Genomic DNA, 22314 nt, shown 5'->3' on the forward strand with positions numbered 1-22314 from the left:
GAAGGTGGTGGGAAGACTTGTTGCATAGCCTGTAGGTTGCTTCCCTGCCCATTAGAACCAGCTATAGGTTACTGAAAAGTGGCTGGCTGAACTGGTACAGCTTGAAAGACTGGCATCTAAGCCACCTGTTCTTGCACCTTAGGCACAGGCTGTGGAGATTGCATATTCTCCGTCAAGTGTACAGGTGTTTCCATTGACTCTGCAGTATGAATCACCTGTGCTTGAGCCTTAACAGGCTTTTGAATATGATCCAGTGACCCAACTTGCTAAGACGGAAGAGGAGGTTGCAGAAAGGCTAAAAACCTCGGGTTCTGCATTACTTGTGTGAACATAGCCACAGCAGTAGCCAACTGGGTCCTGAATATATCATCATCCGTCTGTGGTGGTCTTGAAGACTCACCCACTTCATGTGTCTGTTGACCCTGCGAAGAGGAAACCTCTTCAGTCACATCATTTGGTCTGTTAGCCATAATTGCAATTTCCTGTGTCTGGTCTATGATCCCCTGTGTCTTCAAGCCCAAACTGACTAAGAAAACTTCTATGGGAAAAAGTGATTTAATCCTGGCGATGGAACCATCAAACCGGCCTGTTTGCTTCAAAAAGGGGTATACTTTAGACTTAATCCTTTTTTGCTTTCACCCATTTAATTTGTCGCCCACTTTACCTGTACTTTCAAGACACAACAAAGGGGAAAGGGATACAGGCTGCTAGAATGCACCTGTATGAAAAGACCGACACCAGATTGGCCCCTAACTTAGGCGCCCCTTTCGGTATTTCTTTATTGTTTAAAAGAGGGAATAACAGTGTGGTTCCCTACAAGCTGCCCCGCACAAGCTTGGCTGAATTTTAACTGTTCCGGCCCGATTTCGGCAGCATAACTGTACTAGGACCCTTCACAGTTAGTATTCCCACGCATTGGATGACTTTCCCGACGCATACGGGCACTTTGCAAAACCTGGCGAGAATCTGCAGCATGCTGAATTCTCTGTTTTCAGCCCCGAAAATGCACCAGATCACCTGTACAGCGGTCCCCTCGCGTCCCCGAATCTCCTGGGGGTATTAGGGACCGTTTAGGGCCAAAACCCTAAACCTGCAAAAATACACAGTAGGCTGTAATTTACTGTTTCGGGCTCCGTTTCGCGCGCCGGTCGCATCCGTAGCAAGTCCTCGAGCTCCCGCACCTGTAGGGCTACTTGCCCTTTGAATCGGACGAGATATCTGGCGTGAAATCTCTCCGAATTCACCTGTCTGCGGGGGATTAGCCGCTAGCTAATCCAGTACCTGTGCAAGAGGCTCTTGCCTCGGCAATCGTGCATGAACCCACACAACTGTACATTGGTCAATTGAAAAGTCCACTAGAGGGGCATAACATATTGCCATAGGGGAGAGAGAGGGCAGTGCGTAGCGTGCAAGGCATCACTCCTGGCACCGCACTGTACATAGGAGGGAAAGGAAGCACTCCATAGCTCTTAACCTGTGACAAAATCTGCGAATGAGCCTCTCCCAGCTTAAAATTCAGCGCCACTTCTTCCTTGAGGAGGCAAGTGCATAGAAATGTGCCACTTGGCGCATTTACAAGCATTTTTCCGTTTCGGGTTCGCCGCTTAAAAATATCCTCACCGGTTGCCCAATTGACTTCGCGGCAGAGTAATAAAATGTTCCCCTAGTCATACCGGAGGTAATGACGCGGACACATTTTCAGGTCCCAAAATAGCAGTTCCCTAAATTTTAGGTGATGCTGCCATTGTATCTTACTAGGTCATCTGACCCCCTTTGTACACTGCAGCCACACCCATAACTGAAATGTAGCCTCTGTAGCAAAGGATTCCACTTTGGCTAGTCAATGACCCCACTTTGGCTAACCATAGTCCTTGTCCAACCTTAGTGCTCTCTTGCCCTCAGGCTTGGACTCCCTCTGAACAGTTCCACACTAGCTATGCAATGCAGGGCAGTTAAATTTCCCGAGGGGTGCTTCCAAAAAGTGAAAATGAATCAATAATAAGAAAGAAATAAACAAAAAGGATAGATAGTAGTCACACGCTGGTGACAGAAAGAGTGTGCATGACACGTCTGACCATGGCGACGTTAAAACGTGGAGTAGCCTTTGGTGAATTTGGTTTAGCATGTATTTGGGGAGCGGACAATCATAGTATCCGAAGCTTTTGGAGGCAGTTGGAGATTGCGAGAGTGGGAGCTAGTGTGATCAAAGTTAATAAAGTTACCAGCTTGCAGTGTAGGAGTGTTCGCTTTGATCTCTATACCCACTCTCTTAGCGCAACTGAAGCGCTCGTAGGTAAGCTAGGTGCAGAACAATGCTTCAACAGATGGAGATGCAGACTGTCGAGACCGTACGGAGACCGGGCACGTAGACCAAGTTCCACCTCCGCTGTCGGGGAGCAGTCCGTCAACCACGTTAAGGTAACCACCTTCAATGTTAACGGACTCACACATAAAAGGAGCGAGCTTGGATCGTTGATGGGAACCGGAAAATGGAACATTGTCGGGGTGCAAGAGACCCGGATGTTCCAAGGATGTTGGCCTCTTAGGCTCCCCGGACATGTGGTCTTTAATGCCCTAGGCACCGCAAAACCAGGAGAACGTGGAATGGTGTCTCCGGTCGTGAATGAGCTCAGACCCTTTGAGCTCAACTTCTCTTCCCCGAATCAAACTTTCATACAATTTTCAGGGGCTTGGATTCATGGAAATGTGTACATTCCGCAGCGCTAGCTGGGCAAAGCCAGGACAGTCGCTTTGAAGACCCTCGCCCGAACGTTGGGGGCCATCTGGAACAAAAACCCACTTGTAATTGTTGGAGGTGAGGTCAACATGAAGACGGGGCACTGAAGAAGTGGCTACTGAGATGCGGAAGAGGATTCGAGAGCTTAAAGGTTCCAGGCTCGAACCTCACGTACCATTCCAGGTGGGGGAAGGGAAAGTCGGACATCGATCACTTTATCGTGAATGAGTCCTCCGCGAGACAACTTCTCAACATTACAGTATAGAGGGAGATAGACTTGTGAGATCATTGGCCACTAGTGTGCCACCTACACTCTGTGGAGTCTGGAGTAGCAGCCAAAGCTACTATGCCGTCCGTACCCAAATTGGATGCATGTAAGATGGATGTGAATGCAGGTTGTTCCTCGATGACAATCGATGGAACACTCTGCTGCACCTCGAGCATGAGGACGGGCGTGCGACCCAACAATGCTATGACAAGTTTGTTTCCGTTGCTACATCAATAGCCAAGGAGGCTGGAGCTCTTGCCACGAAGCCTTCGCCGAGGCCAAAGTCAGGTTGTCGACTCAAATCTCGGTCTCGGAGACTCATTAATGCGCGCCGGAAAGCCTAGAATAAGGTGAGGAACAAAGCTGCGAACACTAGGGTTGGCCGGAAAGCAGTTAGGGAGAACAAGGCAATAGAACTTCGTGCGAAGGCCGCTGTCCGTGATAGTAACAAAAGATCCTTCAAGCGCTTCGTGGAAAAAGGGAATGAGCTCCTGAGGGAGGGTCAAATGAAGAAATTCTTTACCCACCTCAAAAAAATAGTTGGGAAGGGGCAAGGAACTATTGCCAATCAACCTTTGAACGCAAATGGGGAGTTAGTAACGGAACCAGAGAGGCAATTACAAGTATGGGAGGGTCACTACTCCAAGGTATTTGCGACGGTACTAGCAAGGATCCGCTTGCTTGGTATGACAAATACGTGCGCATCTGGCCTGGTATGCTTGAGGTATGTGACCGTTGGACTGGTATGAAGTAGGGGAGGCCTGTCGGCGATTGAAGAGGCACAAGGCAGCGGGTGGCGATGGTTTACCACCCGAATTCTTTAAGCTGCTTGTGAAGGATAAGGGGCTTAGATCAGTTCCGCGTAAGCCATGATCGAAGATGGGCAAGGCATACTTGTACATGATTGAGGGTATTTATGACACCGGAGACATCCCGGCCGGCGCTAGCGACGCAATGATTGTGTCAATCCCCAAGAAGGGCGATTTGACCAACACTGATAACTATCCACCGGGATCGCGTTAATCTCCGTTGCCATAAAAATCCTCACTAAGATACTTGAAAAGAGGAACTTCTTCAATCCCGGCCAAGTAGGATTTTGTACTAATGAGGAATGCATAGGGCAAGTTGCATGTCTGAAGGAGATCGTGAAACTCCGTCATAAGGATGGGAAACCAACCTATGCGGCCTACATTGATTTCAAGAAGACGTACGACATAGTACCGCACGAGGCGTTGTTCCTAAAGCTCGCTGCGGTTGGCTTGCAAGGTCGAGCACTTAGATTTTTCCAAGCGCTCTATAGGTCCACCTCTGTTAAAGTCCGACACATGGAGCAACTGTCGGATTCGATTCTGATGCAGCGGGGAGTCTGCCAAGGATGCCCGGGACCGCCTTGTCTGTTCAATATATACATTAACGATTTTTTAGACGTAGATGGGAAACATGGGGCGTGGAAGTACCTAACCTCCTCAAGAGAATTAAAGGACTCCTTTTTGCTGACGACCCGGTTCTACTTGCTGACTCTCCTGAAAGCCTACAAATGAGCCTTGACAAGGTAAGTGAATGGGCAAAGACCTGGGGCATGACCTGTGGAATTGATAAATGCATGGTCACGGTGTTCCACGGAGACCTGTAGGATCTCTCTATGAGGATCTTTATTTTGGGTGGTGAGATGGTTGCAATAGGTGAAACGTACAAGTACCTTGGCATCGATGTAGACTCGACCTTTTCCATTGAACGCATCAAGGAGCGAGCGGACAAGGGGAGGAAAAGCCTATTCGCATGTCAACACCTACTGGCAAACCGAGCCATCCCTATATGGTCTCGACTGACTGTTTTTAAGGCGTGCGTGTATCCAGTGATTTGTTATGGCGCGGAAATTATGGGGGCCCATGATCAGCGTGTCCTTCACTCTCTGCAGCGCCTCGTCGCCAACGGGATGCGAATGTTACTCGGAAAGGGAGCAACGTCAACCTCTGTAGGGACGGCAACTCTCCATCACGAGTTTAACATACCCCCTGTACCTGCCTTTTGTGGGGGACAACGAGCAAGGGCTTTTGACAAGCTCGGTTTCATCTACCTGGATAGGCTCCTTGGTAAACAAGAAGCCTAAGAACCAACCGTTCAAGAAGTGGACATGGATGATAAAAACCTAGAGTTGGATGAATAAGTATATCCCAGCGTCTGACTTTAGCTCAGTTCGCTACCACGCATGGGACAAGTGGGATGAGAGGCATTTGTGCCTGGCGTTGGAGCCCTATAAGGCGGTCGGCTTTGAACAAACTCGTGGCTACCTGCTGCAGCTCAATAGGAGCACTATAGTGAATAGGAAGGAGGAGAGAATGCTGGCTCTCGCGAGAGTAGGTGGGCTCAAACTGGCTGATAGTTATATGCGTGGACACAGCATTTGCACGCTGTGCTCCCAGCTAGAGGGTCGTTCGCTTTCGCATTTGCTGATGAACTGTTCGGCAATTGATGACTCTAGGGGGAGATGGCTAGACCGATTCAACTCCACCTTCAACGCACTCGACCCTCGTTGGACCCTGAAAAAATGACTGTTATCCTCCTTGGAGGGGAGGCTTGCGGGAAGCGGATGCCCTTCTGGGTACGCCGTGATCCGCACTCGAGGGACGGAACCGCAGGGCACGTGCCTGTGGCGAAGTTCCGCGGTGAAGTTGTACCTCGGTACTTAGGTGCTCTGCATAGGTGGATGGGGAGATAATGCTCCCCTTCCTATGCTGTTATCTTGAATCCGATCCCTTCCAGGGGAAATGACGTAATTCTCCCCAAGCGAAGCCAGATGAGCTACAAGAGTGCCCAAGTGCCATTCCCCCCCAGGGGGGTCAACTTCACCTAAAAAGGGGTTGGGAGGTGCAAAAGGGAGACACCACCAACCTCAGCGCACGCCACCTGAGAAGCGGGTATGGCATTTCCTAGGGGAAAACCGTCGGGTTACAAAGGCAGTTTAGTGAGGTGAGCGATAAGTTACCTGGAGGAGGCAACTCCAAAGGGAAGACCGAAGCAAGTCCCACAGTACTTGGGCCTCTGAACAGAGGTACTTGGTCGCTGTCACGCCCAAATCAAGTTGGCGAAATGGGTCTCTCAAGGGAATAGTCATGGCCTTAAGAGTGTAGGTAATTCTGGCCTCTCGTAGTCCAGAGGAAACTAGTGACAAAAGCGCTTGCCTTAGGATTTCCTTAGGATTTTGGGTGCATAGTCCTGGTCGTTCTTCTTGTCCACTTTTCTGGTGTATGAGGAGAGCGGTCGGGCGTGCTCTACCCGACTCCTCAAACTAAACAAAACAAAACAAAAAATGCCAAAATAGTGCCGATTGGGTGAAGATACCTGTCCAAGGTGTAGATCTGCAGGTTCCTGGTAGTGGATAACTCTCCAGGCAAGTGAAGGCCGCTTCCTTGAGTGCGTATGGGCAGCGTTTTTCAGAAAATGCAGCAAGGCACCAAAAACACAAGCAGGTCCAAAAAACGCACACCAGGCCAGAAAAAAAATGATGGGCAAATCTAGGGCTGATGTGGTGCGATTTGCTGCAGAGGAGGTAGCGTCGCCTGTAGGGTATGCAGATCAAGGCTCGGATGCAAAAACGCTAGGGTTGTTTTGCAAAACAACTGTCCAAAAAACGCTAGGCTGAAATTTGTAGTTTCTCGCGACGGAAGGGAGCAGGGCTGCTAGCGCTAGGCTTTAGGAGTGAGATCGTTGAAGATGCTCCACAACTTGGCGACCGATACCATGTGAGAGTGAGCACCGGAGAGGGTGCGAGCCACGTGTGCCGAAAACGCTGTAGAGAGAGAGAGAGAGAGAGAGAGAGAGAGAGAGAGAGAGAGAGAGAGAGAGAGAGAGAGAGAGAGAGAGAGAGAGAGAGAGAGAGAGAGAGAGAGAGAGAGAGAGAGAGAGAGAGAGAGAGAGAGAGAACACAAGTGCTCTGCAAATGATGCTCTCAATACACAATATATGTCTACAAGACCCTAACCATTCTATTTATAGAATGTTAGGTTGAGGTAGGGCAAAATGTGTAACTCGTGCAAAAAACATAAAAGCCCAAAAATGGCTAAAAATGTGTGCACCGAGCCAGGCTCAGAAAATGACCGGCCTGACACGTGCTAAAAGTGTTCGCCCATGCAATCTACATGATGTGCGATGGGTGGCCAACCCGGGACAATCACTAGCCGTACAAAATGGCGAAGCAACGGTGGTGTAAGAGTGTAACTCTAACAAAATCAGCTCTATGGGCACTCCCATCTCTTATAGCTTGCGCATCAATCTAGCTCTGGGTACTGTGTCAAATGCTTTGTGGAAGTCTACAAAGCTGCAATAAATCCGTCTCCCATGTGCCTTACCCTCCTCAATGATGGCTCTGAGTGTCAGAATGTGATCAAGAGTAGGAAAACCTCTCCCGAACCCTGCTTGCCCTGCGGCTCGTACACCCTCTCGCTCTGACCATCTACTCTGCTACTGCTCAAGAATAGATGCGTACAACTGTGCCAATGTGTTTCCAATCATGATAATGCGGTAGTTCCCATGCTCCATAGGGTCTCCTGACTTGAAGATAGGCACAATAGTGGATAAGCTCCAAGTATTAGGCAGGCCCTCACACATGGCACGATTAAACATCATCGTTATAAGCTTTGCAAGCAAATCCCTCACATGTCTAGAAAAAAGGACGTGTGTGGGCATGACTCAGGGGGGTCGGAAAGAGGTGGCTGTCTAGGCACTATGTACAAGGATGATGCATACGAGCCCCAGGCCTATGTAGAAGTGATGGCAAGAGGAGTGGAGTGCTCATGGAAGAGTCTCCATGCCTCACTTGAGTCATGACTCAAGAATAGCTGATATAGATCTTGCTTTAATCGTGCCAAAAATGTGCTCTTCTTCCGCAACACTAGGCGTCGGAAGGCAACCTGTGACTGTCTATGAGTGATGTCTCCCAAAAGTACCTCTCTCTAGAGTCTGGCTCTCGTTCTTGCGGCACTCCTCATCATACCAGCTGTTCTGGGGCATGCTCCTAGAATGTCGTCTCTGCTCAAGCTGTATGTGTAATGTCTGTGTCAATATAGAAGTGAGCTCCTCCAGAGGTCGCCTTGGCTCCTCAGTGCACAAGCGTCTGTATATCCCATCAATATAGACAGAGTCCGTCTCTCGAGTAAAGGTGTAGGGGGTGGGAGCTGCTACCCGTGGCCTGTGTGCTACACTGAACTGGAAAGAGATGGTCATCGACAGAAGGGCGTGATCCACTGCTACGCTAACAGGTCTGGGTCCAACTGTGAGGTCCTGGATACTAGAGATAAAGCTAGGCTGTGCCATGACATAATCCAGTGTACTGGCTCCATGTCTGTGTGGGAAGCACGAAAAACCGCCTGCAGCTGGAAACCTCTGTAGACCATTCAAAATGGCCAATCCATGTGCACACCCCATGTCTATCAAGTGTCGTCCATACTCAATATGCTCCACATCCTATGATAGCCTAGATAGGCCTATCTCTGCAATATCGAGCTCCCTCAACATCTCCTCTGAAGTATCATAAAATATTGTTTTCTACTGAGCAGTCCTAGCATTGAAGTCACCCAGGATGATAATGTCACCATCTCTAGAAAACTCCCATATGTCATCATCCAAAATAGCAAAGGGGGACTGCTGTCCTCTAGGTAGTGCATAGACAAATGTACTAGGAGGAAAGTAGCATATAGCAATGTATAGGTATCTGCCTGTCTCAGCTCGCAATCTCACCCACATGTTCCTAGCCTCCTCATCTTTGCGGGCAAGATGTATCAAGGGCTGCAACTCCTCCCTGAATAAAACTGCCACTCCCCTTGAGCCCCGTCCTCGTGCTCTGATCGAGTCTCCTTTCTACAAGCTGTCTCCCATTTGTATCCGCTAACCCGTGGCATAGACTGTCCAGGGGCCTATTGCGTCTCTGAGTAGAAGATGATGTCCCTCTCGGTGAAACTGTCCTCAAAAGCACCCACATCAAGACGTATAGACCCATTACAGTTCCAAGTTGCTTAGCAAGTTTGAGTGTGGTCCCATGAGTCTTGTGCCATCTTGCAGAGCGCTTCTCCATAATGACCACTCTCCCGTCTCTATAAAATTCCACCTATCCTTTCTCTCTGGCACTCGTTATCTCTGGCATGACTTCTTTCATATGAGCAATCTGTGAGAGTGTGAGGTCATCCCCAAGGAATATCCCCGTTTTCGTAAGTGTAGGACGCTTCTTCAAGAAGTCTTTCTTCGCTTCCATGGAGGGGAAATGAAGGATCAATGCTCTCTCCTTTGAAGTCTCCCCATTCCCTTCTTCCCCTTCTCCACTCTCCATGCCTTAGTGTGTGTGGCCTCACCATCCATCATATGTAGGAGATCTTTGACCTCGCCTTCCACATTGTCACGGTCTTTTAGGCCGGTTACATGTACATGCAATGCTCTAGTCTTCCTTCTTTGCTCTTCTCTAGGGTCATGTTAATGATTGTGGGAGTGGGAATGGCTGTTGGTTCTTTCCCCTTTGCTTTCTTGGCGACTTCTATCCACTTGTCGGCTTCATCCACCTTCTTTTGTGTTTTTGTGATTGCATCCACCCATGATGACGTCGTTGCTTCGTGTTGCTTCTCTTCCTTGATCTTTTGCACTTGTTCGCTGATGTCATTCAGTTCGTGTCACAGGACGGGCACCACGTGCCAATAGAAAAGAACAGATTGAACAAACTTTTAGCACTTCAATAACAATTGAGCTGAAAGAGAGAGAGCACGACACGCGACATGGAGTGGCGGAATTACACCCCAGAGAGTATTGGCCCCAAACCTTGGCGCCCCTTTCGTACTTCTTTATATTGCATCAACACAGTACAAGCCGTTACTCTAGACTTTGCACAGTGCACCTTCTCCAAGAATCCAAGAAGCATCCCAGAGAATGAGCCCATGGCCTCATATTTAAAGGCCCTAGGCCCCAAAAGTAGTTTACATGAAAAGCCTTCAAACTGAAAAGCTTCTGGTCCAAAAGCAATGCCAAAAAGCTGCCAACATAAATCACGGAATTCCATACAACTGCCACGTCAGCAGTCAACGCAAAAGGTGGAAATCCGTACAGTCTGCCACGTCATCAACCAATGAAAAACCCGGAGCGCTCGTACAACTGCCACGTCATCAGTTTTTGCGCAAGTCTTGGTGTGTGTCTGGGTCCTGCTTTATTTTAATCCTTTATGTCACTTGGGCCCCATCGGACGGGGCCCCCATAAGTTGGTAGGACTTCTTCTTTTGTTACTTGTTCTTCTTAGGAATTAGGCCCCTCTGTCGGGATCTGCAAGTTGGCTCCATTCTTCATCGCTTTGACACGTCAGCAGTTTGTGACAGTTCGTTTATCAAAGAGTGCTGGATTTCTCCCTCCTCTAGTTCCCTCCCCACTCTAGCTTCCGCAAGCTCTCGTTTGAGGGTTGAGACCTCTTCCCGGAGCGCTTGGACTTCAGCCCGTAGGTCTTTCTTCTCTTTCTTCCATTGCGAGCCTTCATTGAAGACCATTTGGATGAGGTTGGCCTTCTCTTTCCACCACCCTTCCATTTCGGTCTTCCATTCTTTCATCTCTTTCTCCACCTGTGTTATCCTTTTGTTGGTGACTATGAATGTTGCCTTTGTCACAGCCGGTGGGGATTTGCACACAGGTGAGCTGACCTTGTTCTCCATTTCTGAATTTGCTGAACAATAGTTATAGCAGCTCATTCGTTCTTCCTCTCCTCCTAATGTGCATTGGGGGCTTCGATTTTGAGAGCGGACATTGTCACAAGACGGGCACCATGTGCCAATAGAAAAGAACAGATTGAACAGACTTTTAGTACTTCAATAACATTTGATCTGAAAGAGAGAGACGACACGCGACATGTAGTGGCGGATTTCCACCCCAGAGAGTATTGGCCCCAAACCTTGGCGCCCCTTTTGGTATTTCTTTATATTGCATCATCAAAGTACAAGCTGGTACTCCATCCTTTGCACCTTTGTCCAGAAGCATGCTTGAGAATGAGCCCATGGCCTCATATTTAAAGGCCTTAGGCCCAAAAGCAATTTACATGAAAAGCCTTAAACTCAAAAGCATCTGGTACAAAAGCATCTTGTCCAAAAGCTGCCAGTGCAAATTATGGAAATCCGTACAGTGCCACATCAGCACCTGTCAGTGCAAATCACGGAAATCCATACAGGTTGTCAGCGTGAAACATGGAAATCCGTACAGACTGCCACGTCAGCAGTCAGCACAAAATCAGGGCTGTCCGTACAACTGCCACGTCATGAGTTTCTACTGCTTCTGCTTCTTAGGGTCTAGGCCCCTTGGCCGGTGATCTGCACAGTGGCTCCGTTCTCCAGTGGGTCGACATGTCAGCAGTTTGTGACATCCCGTCTTCTTGAAAGAGAGTAATTGTCCGTGATTACAACAAATCTGCAAAACAACTCAAGTTAGCTCCAAAATTTCCGAGGGACATTCCGAGGGACAATCAGCTTGCTCTTTTTTTTTGTTGTTAAGGAGTTGGCTTCTCCTTTTGGCTCTTTTGATCAAAAAGTTGGCTTCTCCTTTCGACTCTTTTAATCAAGGAGTTGGCTTCTCCTTTCGTCCAGATTGGAACTCTTGATATTCCGGCGTAGTAAAATTAGCCATCACACCCAGACCGCACTGATCTTCCACGGGTGTCTTGATGCACTAAAATTCCATACCCAGGCAATCTCATCCAATTAGGTATATTCAGTGGTTGGCACATCACAATGCAACACAAATGCTCATATATGCATGTTACAAGACACAACGGACAACGCCGCTGAGCACTCCCCCGAGACAAATGGTCTACGGTATGAAGCTACTCTACGACTACCTCGTCACTCCCCCCGCAAATAACCTAAAATGGTCCGGGCCATGAGCTTAGAGGATTATACAACCAAACGTTCCCCAGACCGCAGTTTGCGTCGCTTGGAGGTTCAAGCATACAACCAAAGGCTCCCCAGACATCAGCCTACGTCGTTTAGAGGTTTTCTAGCATACAACGGAACGCTCTCCAGACATCGGCTTGTGTCATTCTAAGGTTTTCAAACATATAACAAAATGCTCCCCAGACATCGGCCTACGTCGTTTCAAGGTTCAAACAATATCAAAACAGAATTTCTCACTTCTCCACCCGGGAGTACAATCACCAATTAATGAAACCAATGTTAAATCCTGAGTCAAACAATTCAAATCGGCACCAAGACAAATATCAAACAGGATCGCCAAACAAGTTCTCAAACAGAACTCAAACTTAAGAAGCAATCTCGACATCAATTGAACTCGAAAAGTCGACTGACTTTCCATCTTGAAACGTGCACAAAAAATTAGGGTTAGGTTCCTTCTATAAGGTTGTAGTCGACCACAGTATGGTCCATCAGCTCTTGGACAGACAGTGTTCCTTTGGCGGCGATGGTAGTCTCAAGACATAGCAATCACACCGGACCTCCAAGGTTATCATCTTGAGAAGAGACACCTGGTGAGAGATGTCCCAAAATTTCAAGTCGTAATCTGCTAGGGTTTCCATGACAAGCATTTCAGGATACCCCACTCTGTCAGAAGTTGTACTCTGAAGGAAGTTATGAGAAACCATATAACTTAGGGAAATTTTTTTCTTGAAAGCTTGCCAAGTCCTTGGAGTGAGTGGCTTAGTAGCTATATAGACTTCCACCACTGCATGACACTGCATCTGAGAAAAATAGCAGCTCGAAACAAATCTTGGATCCTTCTTTGCAAGTGATCTTCATGGCTTATGCCCTATAAGACATGAGCGGTGAAGACGGGAGCGCGTCCGATGCGCGATGAAGTAAGGGTGGGAGTCGCTAATAAGTCCGGGTTGTGACCCGAAGATACTTCAAATAAAATTCCATTAGTCTCTGGTTTGCTCTGTCTCCTCTTTTGTAGGACCGGTATGCTTTCAAAAAAGCACACGCCTGATGCTCTGATACCATTGTCACGAGACGGGCACGACGTGCCAATAGAACAGAGCAGACTGAACAGACTTTTAGCACTTAAATAAAAATTGAAAGAGAGAGACGACACGCGACGCGGAGTGGCGGAATTCCACCCCAGACAGTAATTGGTCCCAAACCTTGGCGTCCCTTTCGGTATTTCTCTATATCGCATCACAAAGTACAAGCCGGTACTCCATCCTCTGCACCTTCGTCCAGAAGCATGCCTGAGTGTCACCAGGAGGCGTATTTTTCCTGTTGCCTTCCGTAAATAAGTACTAGATATTTTTATTTATTTTATTTTTTACTTGTTTTCTTGGAACCCTTGAAAAGGTGCAAGTGGACATTGCATGGCAAGTGTGAAACGGCTGCGGTCGAACAGGTTTCTCACATCGGGAGTCTAGCACTGGTGGAGCCAAGTAGCACCAAATTCTGATGAGTATGGAAGCTTGTGTGCGCCAGAAGGAATTTGGGCCACTTGGCAAGTCACTTACAACTTTATAAGTGAGTGGGAACTAGGGAATTAACTCAAAGGGACAAACTGGACACTTGGCAGTTGTAGAGCCATTTGCAGGACACCTCAGCTGGAGGATTTGAGGCTGGGGCTGATTTTTGCTCATAGAAGTGACCTACAGTGTGTGTGTGAGTAGTGGGTGCAGGTCTACAGCTTTAACGGAAAGCTTGCCTTCTCCTTTGTCTCATGTAGTGCGATCACTTGCTCTCGTGCATCTCTTTCTCCCCTTTGGCACATATGGTAATGCCCCACTAGTTGGGCTACTCAGATGAATATGTACAGTTCTAAGGGTTTATGCGCGTTTGCCAAGGCAAGAGCCTTCTGAACAGGAATTGGATTAGCTAATTGCTAATCCCCCACAAGTACGCACAGTTCCAATCACGAAAGATTGCGATTTTGGAGAGTTTTCTCGCGTGAAAACTCGTCCAATTCATAGGGGAACTGTCCCATTGCGTGCGGGAGCCCTTGGGGCATGCGTAGGCGTCTTCGCTCCGCTAAAAACGATCCGAAACAGGGAATTACAGCCTGCTGTGTTTTTCTGCAGGTTTAGGGTTTCGCACTTAAACTGCAAGGGAACACTAGGGGAGCCTCGTGAGAGCCTTGGGATGCGTTTTCAGCCCTCGCCAGGTTTGGACAGCTTTGTGAAAGCTTGTACTAAGTGGTCAGATCGTCTACCTTGAATAAAGAAATACCGAAAGGGGTGCCAGTCTTTGGGGCCTACAGGGCGTCCGTCTCGTGTACAGTCGCTGGATGCATCTGTGTTCTCTTTCCTTCTTAGTGCTCTGTGTAAAGTTAACAGGTAAATGAAATAGTACGGCCCTATACGTTGTACAGGCCGGTTACACCGCCCATGACCTCATATGTAAAGGCCCTAGGCCCAAAAGCAGTTTACATGAAAAGCCTTAAACTCAAAAGCATCTGGGACAAAAGCATCTTGTCCAAAAGTTGCCAGCGCAAATTGCGGAAATCCGTACAGTGCCATGTCTGCACCTATCAGCGCACAGAAATGCGTACAGGCTGTCAGTGTGAAACACGGAAATCCGTACAGATTGCCACATCAGCAGTCAACGCAAAATCCGAACTGTTCGTACAGCTGCCACGTCATCAGTTTTTGCTGATTCTGCTTCTTAGGGTTCAGGCCCCTCGGCCGGTGATCTGCACAGTGGCTCCGTTCTTCAGTGGGTCGACACGTCAGCAGTTTGTGACAGACATGTCAACTGCGACACTCTGAGAACGCTCTTCGTTGGGAAACCTTGATATGAGAGAGAGAGAGAGAGAGAGAGAGAGAGAGAGAGAGAAAGAAAGAAAGAAAGAAAGATTTTTAACGTCTATGTCAGGCCGAAATCGGCCTATGAGACAAATCAAATGTACATTGTGTGTATGTCATCCGTCTATCGGAAAGACAAATGAAACAAAATTGATACAAAACTGAGCTGAAAGTAGGTAGTGGAGTATCTGAGGAGGGATGGAGCTCTATCTCTAGGGGTATATGCATGTCTGTATGCTCAAGGTAGTACAATCATGAGAATGCATCAAGCTATCTAGCTCCAGCCTGTACTAATGGGGGGGTGTAAGATGTGGTACATGGGTGGGTCTGGTGCCAAGGCTACCCGGATGAAAGCTGTCGGGTCAGCCCTCATCTGAGCCACTCGCTCCTCAGTGGCACGGCGCTCCCGGGCTCGGATCTCCTCGATCTGTCGGTGGTGGGAGCTCGCGCCCCTGTAGCCTGTGACTCGTGGTCGTCGTCTAGCTCGGTTCACCTCCGCCTGTGGGAGTGTCACTCCCCTCTGAGTGTCTGGTGAGGGGGGGGCGGAAATCCTCTGAAAGAAGTCTGTGAGCTGCGACTGTCTCCCCTCTGTCTGTGTAGCTGTGTGTGGCTGTAGTAGTGTGTCCCGATGGCTCTGTATCTCTAGTAAGAAACGTCCGAGCTGTCTCTGATCTCGAGATTCCATGATCTCTCGGAGAGTGGGCTGTCCTCTAAATAGGGCCTCATACCTGCCTCTGATCTCAGTGTATGCTCTGCATCTACATACAAAGTGCTCCTCACTCTCCACCTCCTCTGTGCAGGCTCTGCAGATTCGCTCCCCCCTCGGAACACCAGTATGTCTCCCGATCTCAATCTCTAACCTGTGTGAAGCCACTCTCAGCTGACCAATCGCCACCCGTGAGCTATGTGGCATATATGTGTCCATGTAGCGTGGTCTCTGTATGAACCCCCCAGACAATATGGTGAGAAACTGGTCTCTGTAATCTGACATCCTCGTCCCCAAGCTAGGTGCCGCCCAGACTCTCCTAGTGTATAGCTGCCACAGATCCTGTCTCAATACCAAGTTCCTCTCACTGCGAGAGAGGTGAACATATGGTGAGTGGGGGTCGTACTGGAATGGTGGTAGGCTCTCCATGTCAAGACCGTGTCCCTCAAACCATGCTCTGACCTGTGAGTACCATGCTCTCTCATGTCCACTCTCTGATAGCTGTATAGCTGCCTCAAATGCTCTACGGGTAAGTCTGTCAGGAGGTAGCTCTCTCATCCTCTGGATGAAGCAAACTGTTTGGAATAGTGCCTCTACAACCATAGGTGGTGTGGCGAGCTCGGCTCTAATAATGTCGTGTGGCACTGTCTTCTTGCTGCGGAGCAAGCGTGAGATCATATATACCTGTGGTCTCTCAAGTTGTGTCCACTGGTCAGCTGTCAATCCTGGTGCCCATACTGCCGCCGAGTACATCAAGGCCGGGGTGACTAAGGTGTCGAAAAGCCACCCCTTCGTGCGGGGCTCCTGAAAGTGTGCCTGGTGGCACCTCCGCTCTAGCATGGCCAGAGCTGCATATCCTCGGGTGAGCCTGTCAACAGCAGCCTGCCTCATAGTGAAGGGTCCTGGTAGGCTGGTGAATGTGATGCCAAGGTAGACATAGGAGGTGACTACATCAACCTGTCCTCCTGCTGCTGTGAAGGTGGCGGCGCTCCTCACTGCACTGGATGTGTGAAAGATCATAACCTTGGTTTTGCCAAGGTTCACAGTCAACCCCCTGTGTGTGCTGAATTCGTCCAAGGCCTCAAGATGGCGTTGCAAGCCCTCGGGTGACTCTGAAATCAACACAATATCATCAGCATATAACATGATGTGGACCGGAGTACCTGCCAAGTCGCTCCCCTCTCCCCCTGCTCGTAGTATGTAGTCGGAGATCTCGTCGATGTATAGCCCAAAGAGTGTCGGGGAGAGTGGGCATCCTTGCTTAACACCAATGGTGCTAGCAATGGTCTCTGAAAAACCGCCTGGGCAACGAACCCGACCCGTCACCCTCTCATATAGAGCATATATGGCCCAAATCATCTCTGTTGGTACCCCAATGCTGTGAAGGCGCTGGAAGAGTCTCTCGCGTGGGACTGTGTCAAAGGCCTTGCAGAAGTCCACAAAGCAGCAGTAAAGCCTCTTCTTCCGCGCCTTTGCCCCATCAATGAGGCAGCGCAGAACGAAGATGTGGTCAATGGTGGAGAAAGCTCGTCTGAAACCTGCTTGGCCTGGAGCTCGTAAACCCTCGATCTCTGCGTAGCAGCTGAGCTGTGCCTCAAGTACTGCTCCATATAGCTTGGCCATCGTGTGGCCAATCATGATAGTCCTGTAGTTCCCTGGGTCCAGGGTGTCGCCAGATTTGTGGATAGGCACTATGGTGTGCTGTGTCCACTCCTCTGGGAAGCCCTCCCCTATAGCCCGGTTGAAGACATGTGCAATCAACGGGGCTATAGTGGAGGCCGCATAAATGATGTGCTCACTCTGTAATCCAGTATGGTCAGCTGATCGTCTGTGCTGCATGCGGCGTATGGCCCTCTCTACCATCTCTGCCGTAAAGAAGGAGGAGCACGTGGGGCGAGGCTCGTGTGGTTGTGGAATAGGAGGCTGCCCTGGCACTTCATAAAGTCGCTCTGCATAATCATGCCATATCTGTGGATCCTCAATAGCTGTAGTCGGACGTGGCTCGCGTAGGGTGCGCCATGCCGTCGCGCTATCCATGCTCATGAATAGGCGGTATAGCTCAAGCTCTTGTGCCTCTTCGAATGCTCGCCGCTTTTGGCGTGTCAGCGTCTTCATATGCCGTCTGGCCTCTCTCTCTGTGATCTCTCCTAAGGCTCGTCGTGCCTGGAGGCGTCGGTATAGCTCTCTGCACTCATCATCATACCAGCGGTTCTGAGGCATAGCCCCGGGGGGGGGAGTGCGTCCTGTGTGAGTGGTGTGTGGAAAAGAGCTAATAGCTGAAGTGTGGAGAACGGAAGAGATATGTGATGTGAGAACTGAGAGTGGTGTGGATGGGTGGAGGAGACATAGGCCATGTTCGACCTTGGCCGAGTAAATAGAGGCTAACTCATGTGTGAAATGGATGGTGGTGTGTGGAGTGCGTGTTGTGGAGCTGTGTGTGATGGTATCTCCGGTGATAGAGAAAGAGAGGTATGTGTGGTCGGCTCCGATGGGTATGGGTGGAATGGTGAAGGATGTGATAAGGTGTGTAGCCTCCCTGGGTCCCAGAATATAGTCGACTGTACTCCCCCCTCCTTCTGCAACTCCATGTGGCATACAAGTCAGGCCCCCTGAGGTGGGCCACTGGACCATCCCGTTATAAATAACGAGACGGTGCTGGGAGCCAAGTCGAAGTAGATGTCGTCCATAAGCTGTGACTGGAGCTCTGTCTGCTGTGTCTCTCATAGTAGCCTCCTCATCTAGAGTGTGTAGTGTCTCTGGGTCCTCATGGTCATATGTCTCACACTGCTCACTGCGTGTACGAGCATTGAAGTCTCCCATAAGGAAGACTTCACCCAGTGTGGAGTACTCCATAATCTCCTCCGTGAGGCATGCGTACGGTGACTCCTGCTCAATAGGGGCGAATCTGGAGCCTGTGGGAGCAAAATAGCAAAGGGCAATGTAGACGATCCTGTCTCGTGAGAGCTCGAGGCGAATCCACATGTAGCGGGCCTGTGGGTCCCGGGCAACAATCTGTAGTCTGCTGTGAAGCCCCTGTCTAAAGAGTATGGCCACTCCTCCTGAGCCGCGAGTGGTGTGCTGGCGCATACATCCTCGATGTAGAGACTCCCACTGAAATCCATGTATCCGTGGTAACCCTCTCTCCGGGCTCTCGTGTGTCTCTGTAAGTAGAATGATGTCTCGACCTCTCATCACCTCCTCAAGTCTCTCTGGGTGTGTCCATAAGTCTCCATTGCAATTCCAAACCGTGACATGAATCTCCTCGTGTGTCCCACAGGCCGCGAGTCCCTATGCGATGGTCTTGCCATCAATGATAACCCTACCATCCCGATATACTGCCTTCTTCCCTTCTTTGCGGGCTTGGTGGACTCGAGGCATGCACGCGCGACGGTGATCTTGTTGCATCTTTGTGAGGTCATCATCTAGATAAATCGGTGGGCCGTCGATCCCTCTCAAGATGACCCTCTTTCGGAGGAAGGAAGTTCGAGACTCCTCGGAGGCGAATTGGAGGATGAGAGCTCTTTTCTTTGGATCTTTGCCGGCTCTCCAAACTTTGGAGAAAGGGATCTCTTCTTCCTTGTATCCCACTTTCTTGCATAAAGCTTTCCCATCGCTTTCGGGTGTAGACCCTTCTTCTTCTTTGATGCCGGTCACTCGCACATTGAGACGGCGAGCTTGTCGCATCTTCTCCTCTTCGATGGTTGTGTGTACGATGAGTACTTCATCTTTTTGGGCTTCCTCTCTTGCTACCTTCTTGATGTTCTTTTTGACTACTTCGACCCATCCTTCTTTGGTGGCCTCTAATTTGTCCTCAATGCTTGCGGTGAGGGCTTTGGTGATCTCCTCCTTGAGGGCTTCCTTAGCCTCCCCTTTAATCTCTCCTTCCTCGGGGGTGAGGGATGTGAGGGAAGCATGAAGGAGATCGATTTGTGCCTTCATCTCTTCTTGCTCTTTCCTCCATCTCTCCCTCTCCTTCTCGTTCTCCCGTTCCCTTCTCTCCTTCTCCTCTTTGAGATTTTGGATTTCCGCTCTCATGTCCTCCTTCTCTTCGTTCCATAGCTTGATGAAGTTGGCTTTCTCCTCCTTCCATATTTCTCTCTCCATCCGCCATTCCTTCATGTCCTTCTCCAATTGTGCAAGCCTCTTATTCGTGAGCATGAAGGACGTTGTCTTCTTTGTCGGTGTCGGCGTCTTGATGATGGGGGAAGACATGGTTGGCTTCGTAGCTACCCTCTCTTCATATTGTGAAGAAGGGGGGAAGAGAACACTCAGCTTGTGTGTATGCAGGGGGCAGCGGGCAGGGGATGGGGATGGGGTGTGTGTTTTCACTTGACGTGCAGGGAGCAGCGCAGCGCGCAGGAGGGAGCAGCACACAGGGGTAGCGTGCAGGGGTGGGGCAGCGCGCAGAGGAGGCAGCGCGCAGCAGGGAGCAGCGCGCAGTGAGCAGCGCGCAGGGGAGGCAGCGCGCAGGAGGGAGCCACGCGCAGGGAGCAGAGAGAGAAAGAGAGAGAGAGAGAGAGAGAGAGAGAGAGAGAGAGAGAGAGAGAGAGAGAGAGAGAGAGAGAACACACACACACACACTCACTCACTCACTGTGTTAGTTTTTTGAAGGGGTGATAGGTTGTGTATGTTGACGTTGATAAGCATGAAAATTGTTGGCTTTGATGTTTTAGGTTGACTTGGATGCCATAGCCGACACAGTTGGAGAATACAGAATATCCACAATTGGCCAGGAGATAATTCGACCTCGTGGAGAGGTAATGTGAAGGTTGAAATTGGAGCACATACCCCTATATAAATGAATGTTTTTTATGTAAATTTTTGGCTTTCTAATACAACCGTTTGTGTAGAAAGAACATTTAATTATTTTTTATACTTATGAACTTACCTTTGCATGTGACACCATGGAATCTTCTTTGTTTCTTAGTTTATAATTGGGTCCCCCCATTTAAGAGCCTCACATTGACTTCCTTTTGATTTCTATGTTTTAGAACGCCAATGGGAGTCTTCACCTTGTTAATACTAGTTCATTTGGTACTCAAAATTGAACCACATATTAAGTACATAGCTGAATGTTGGCAATGCTAGACTAAAATGGGACACTTCACTGTCCAACTTTCCACGTCTTGAAGATAATGCTATGTGTAGCTCACAGAGTTTCAGTTTGGCTTTCTAAAACAAGCATTTTTTTCCATAAAAGCGTAGGAAGTTGTATTGAAGAAAGAAGCCTTTTATAAGGAAAGGCTAACAGGCTTACATATAATAAAAACCTGGATGGCAAAGGGGCGAATAAAACTTACTACTTAGGTTTGTGTTTCGGGAGGACTTTCTTAGGTTTGGCTTCTCCATCCTCAGATTGAAAACTATTTATTTTCGTTTTGCACATCCATAGATTGATCGGGGTGGGCCAATAGTTGCTAGTAAGGGCTTGAGAGTCCAGCTCTTTATCCAAGGCATTGACTTGCACCACCAATGCAAGAGAAAAAAGCTTCTTCATTTTTAAAGCTACTTCCTCCAAGGATGGCAAAAGAATTTTCTATATTCTTTCCTTTATTAGAAGAAGTTGATATAGCAAGAAGTGCAGGATGCCGTCTTGTAGGAAGAGCTTGATTGATCTTTGAAGCTTGAGTGTCAGGAGTCTTGGAAGCTTCAGAGGATGACTCTAATAGAGTGCGAGGGAGGCGTGAACAGGGGAAGCCCCTTTCACTCCTTTCTTGCTAGGCATTCTTTGATGAGATGGCCTTGCTGCCCATAATGAAATCAAGCATTAGGCTTATCCTTGTAGCAAATTGGTCGTAGGACGCTAACACCGGATCCCTTTGAATAAGAATGTGCATGTGTAAGTCTTTCAAGATATCAAGCTTCTTTACTTCACTTGACAGTGCTAACAATAAAAGTTCATTAAAGACGCTTAAATGCTTCGGACACTTTAATGCCCAATTATAAAAGTGGTGTTAAAGTTTGTAAATGGAACCATAATGTAAACAATGTGGTTGTGTTTTCCAGGTTGCCTCTTATTGTACGCTTGTTGCCGAGTCATTTTTCAAAGACGTGGAGGGTGCTTTGCAAGCCAAATGCATACGAATTTTATTGGTAAGGTTCTCAGTAAGAGCTTTGGCTGCTTAATGTGGGTTTGTGTACATGTGTTTCGATTTATGAGTGGAATTGCTGTAGCTTGCGGGCTTGCTCATGGACACCGACAACTTGGATTCCAATAGTGTGGTATATACAAGGAGAGATGAGATTGCTGCAAGTTCCTTGTTGCCAGGAGCTGGACATAAAGGTCGTGCTGTTCTTCTTGCTGAATGTAAGCCTTCTCTTTGAATGGTCTCATGAAGCACTCTGAATTAAGTTTCTTGAATTAAACCTAATTTTTACCCAAAACCTAAATTTTACCCAAAGATTTTTTGGAAGAGATATCACGGTTTGCATGCCTACCCACACACACTTGAAATTAACCTTAATCAAGCACAAATCACCAGAAGCCAAGCACTTCCACTATCTGCACAAATAGATATGGTCTGTGAGCTCACTATTTCCTAGGCTTTTATATGAATATCAAGTCCATACTTGGTGAACATATTCAATTATCACAACTTTTAGTAAGACATTTCAGCAAATACCTCAAGGATAATCCATTCTTTTCTTGATGTGGAAACGACAATTTCATCAGTGACGGCAGTCAGGTGGGGTGGTTAGCGTATGCGTCTCTATTTCGGACCGCCTTGCCAGATCTCAATCCCACCTAGATTTGTTTCGTTCCTTTTAGATGAGCCCATAGATTTGGGAAAACTGCAAAGATTCCCTATAATGAGAGGAGAGTAGACAGTATTAGGGGGTACCAGCTGGAAAAAATG

At 48.5% G+C, this 22314-nt stretch overlaps 1 protein-coding gene and 1 pseudogene across 3 annotated transcripts in view; both read left to right on the forward strand.

Moving 5' to 3' along the window:
* The window catches only part of LOC147445257 (uncharacterized), a 68825-nt gene that overhangs the window by 33087 nt on the left and 13424 nt on the right, over positions 1–22314 (forward strand). For all 3 annotated transcript variants that reach the window (XM_086524809.1, XM_086524810.1, XM_086524811.1), the window contains exons 4-6: positions 20131–20214; positions 21464–21550; positions 21632–21764. In XM_086524809.1, the coding sequence (XP_086380935.1) occupies positions 20131–20214; positions 21464–21550; positions 21632–21764 (304 nt within the window). The remainder of the gene's footprint in view (positions 1–20130; positions 20215–21463; positions 21551–21631; positions 21765–22314) is intronic.
* Positions 2077–5115, forward strand: LOC147445258 (uncharacterized; annotated as a pseudogene).

The sequence above is a fragment of the Adiantum capillus-veneris genome, chromosome 12 (genome assembly GCF_014529385.1).
Source record: "Adiantum capillus-veneris isolate H3 chromosome 12, ASM1452938v2, whole genome shotgun sequence".
Lineage (NCBI taxonomy): Eukaryota > Viridiplantae > Streptophyta > Polypodiopsida > Polypodiales > Pteridaceae > Adiantum > Adiantum capillus-veneris.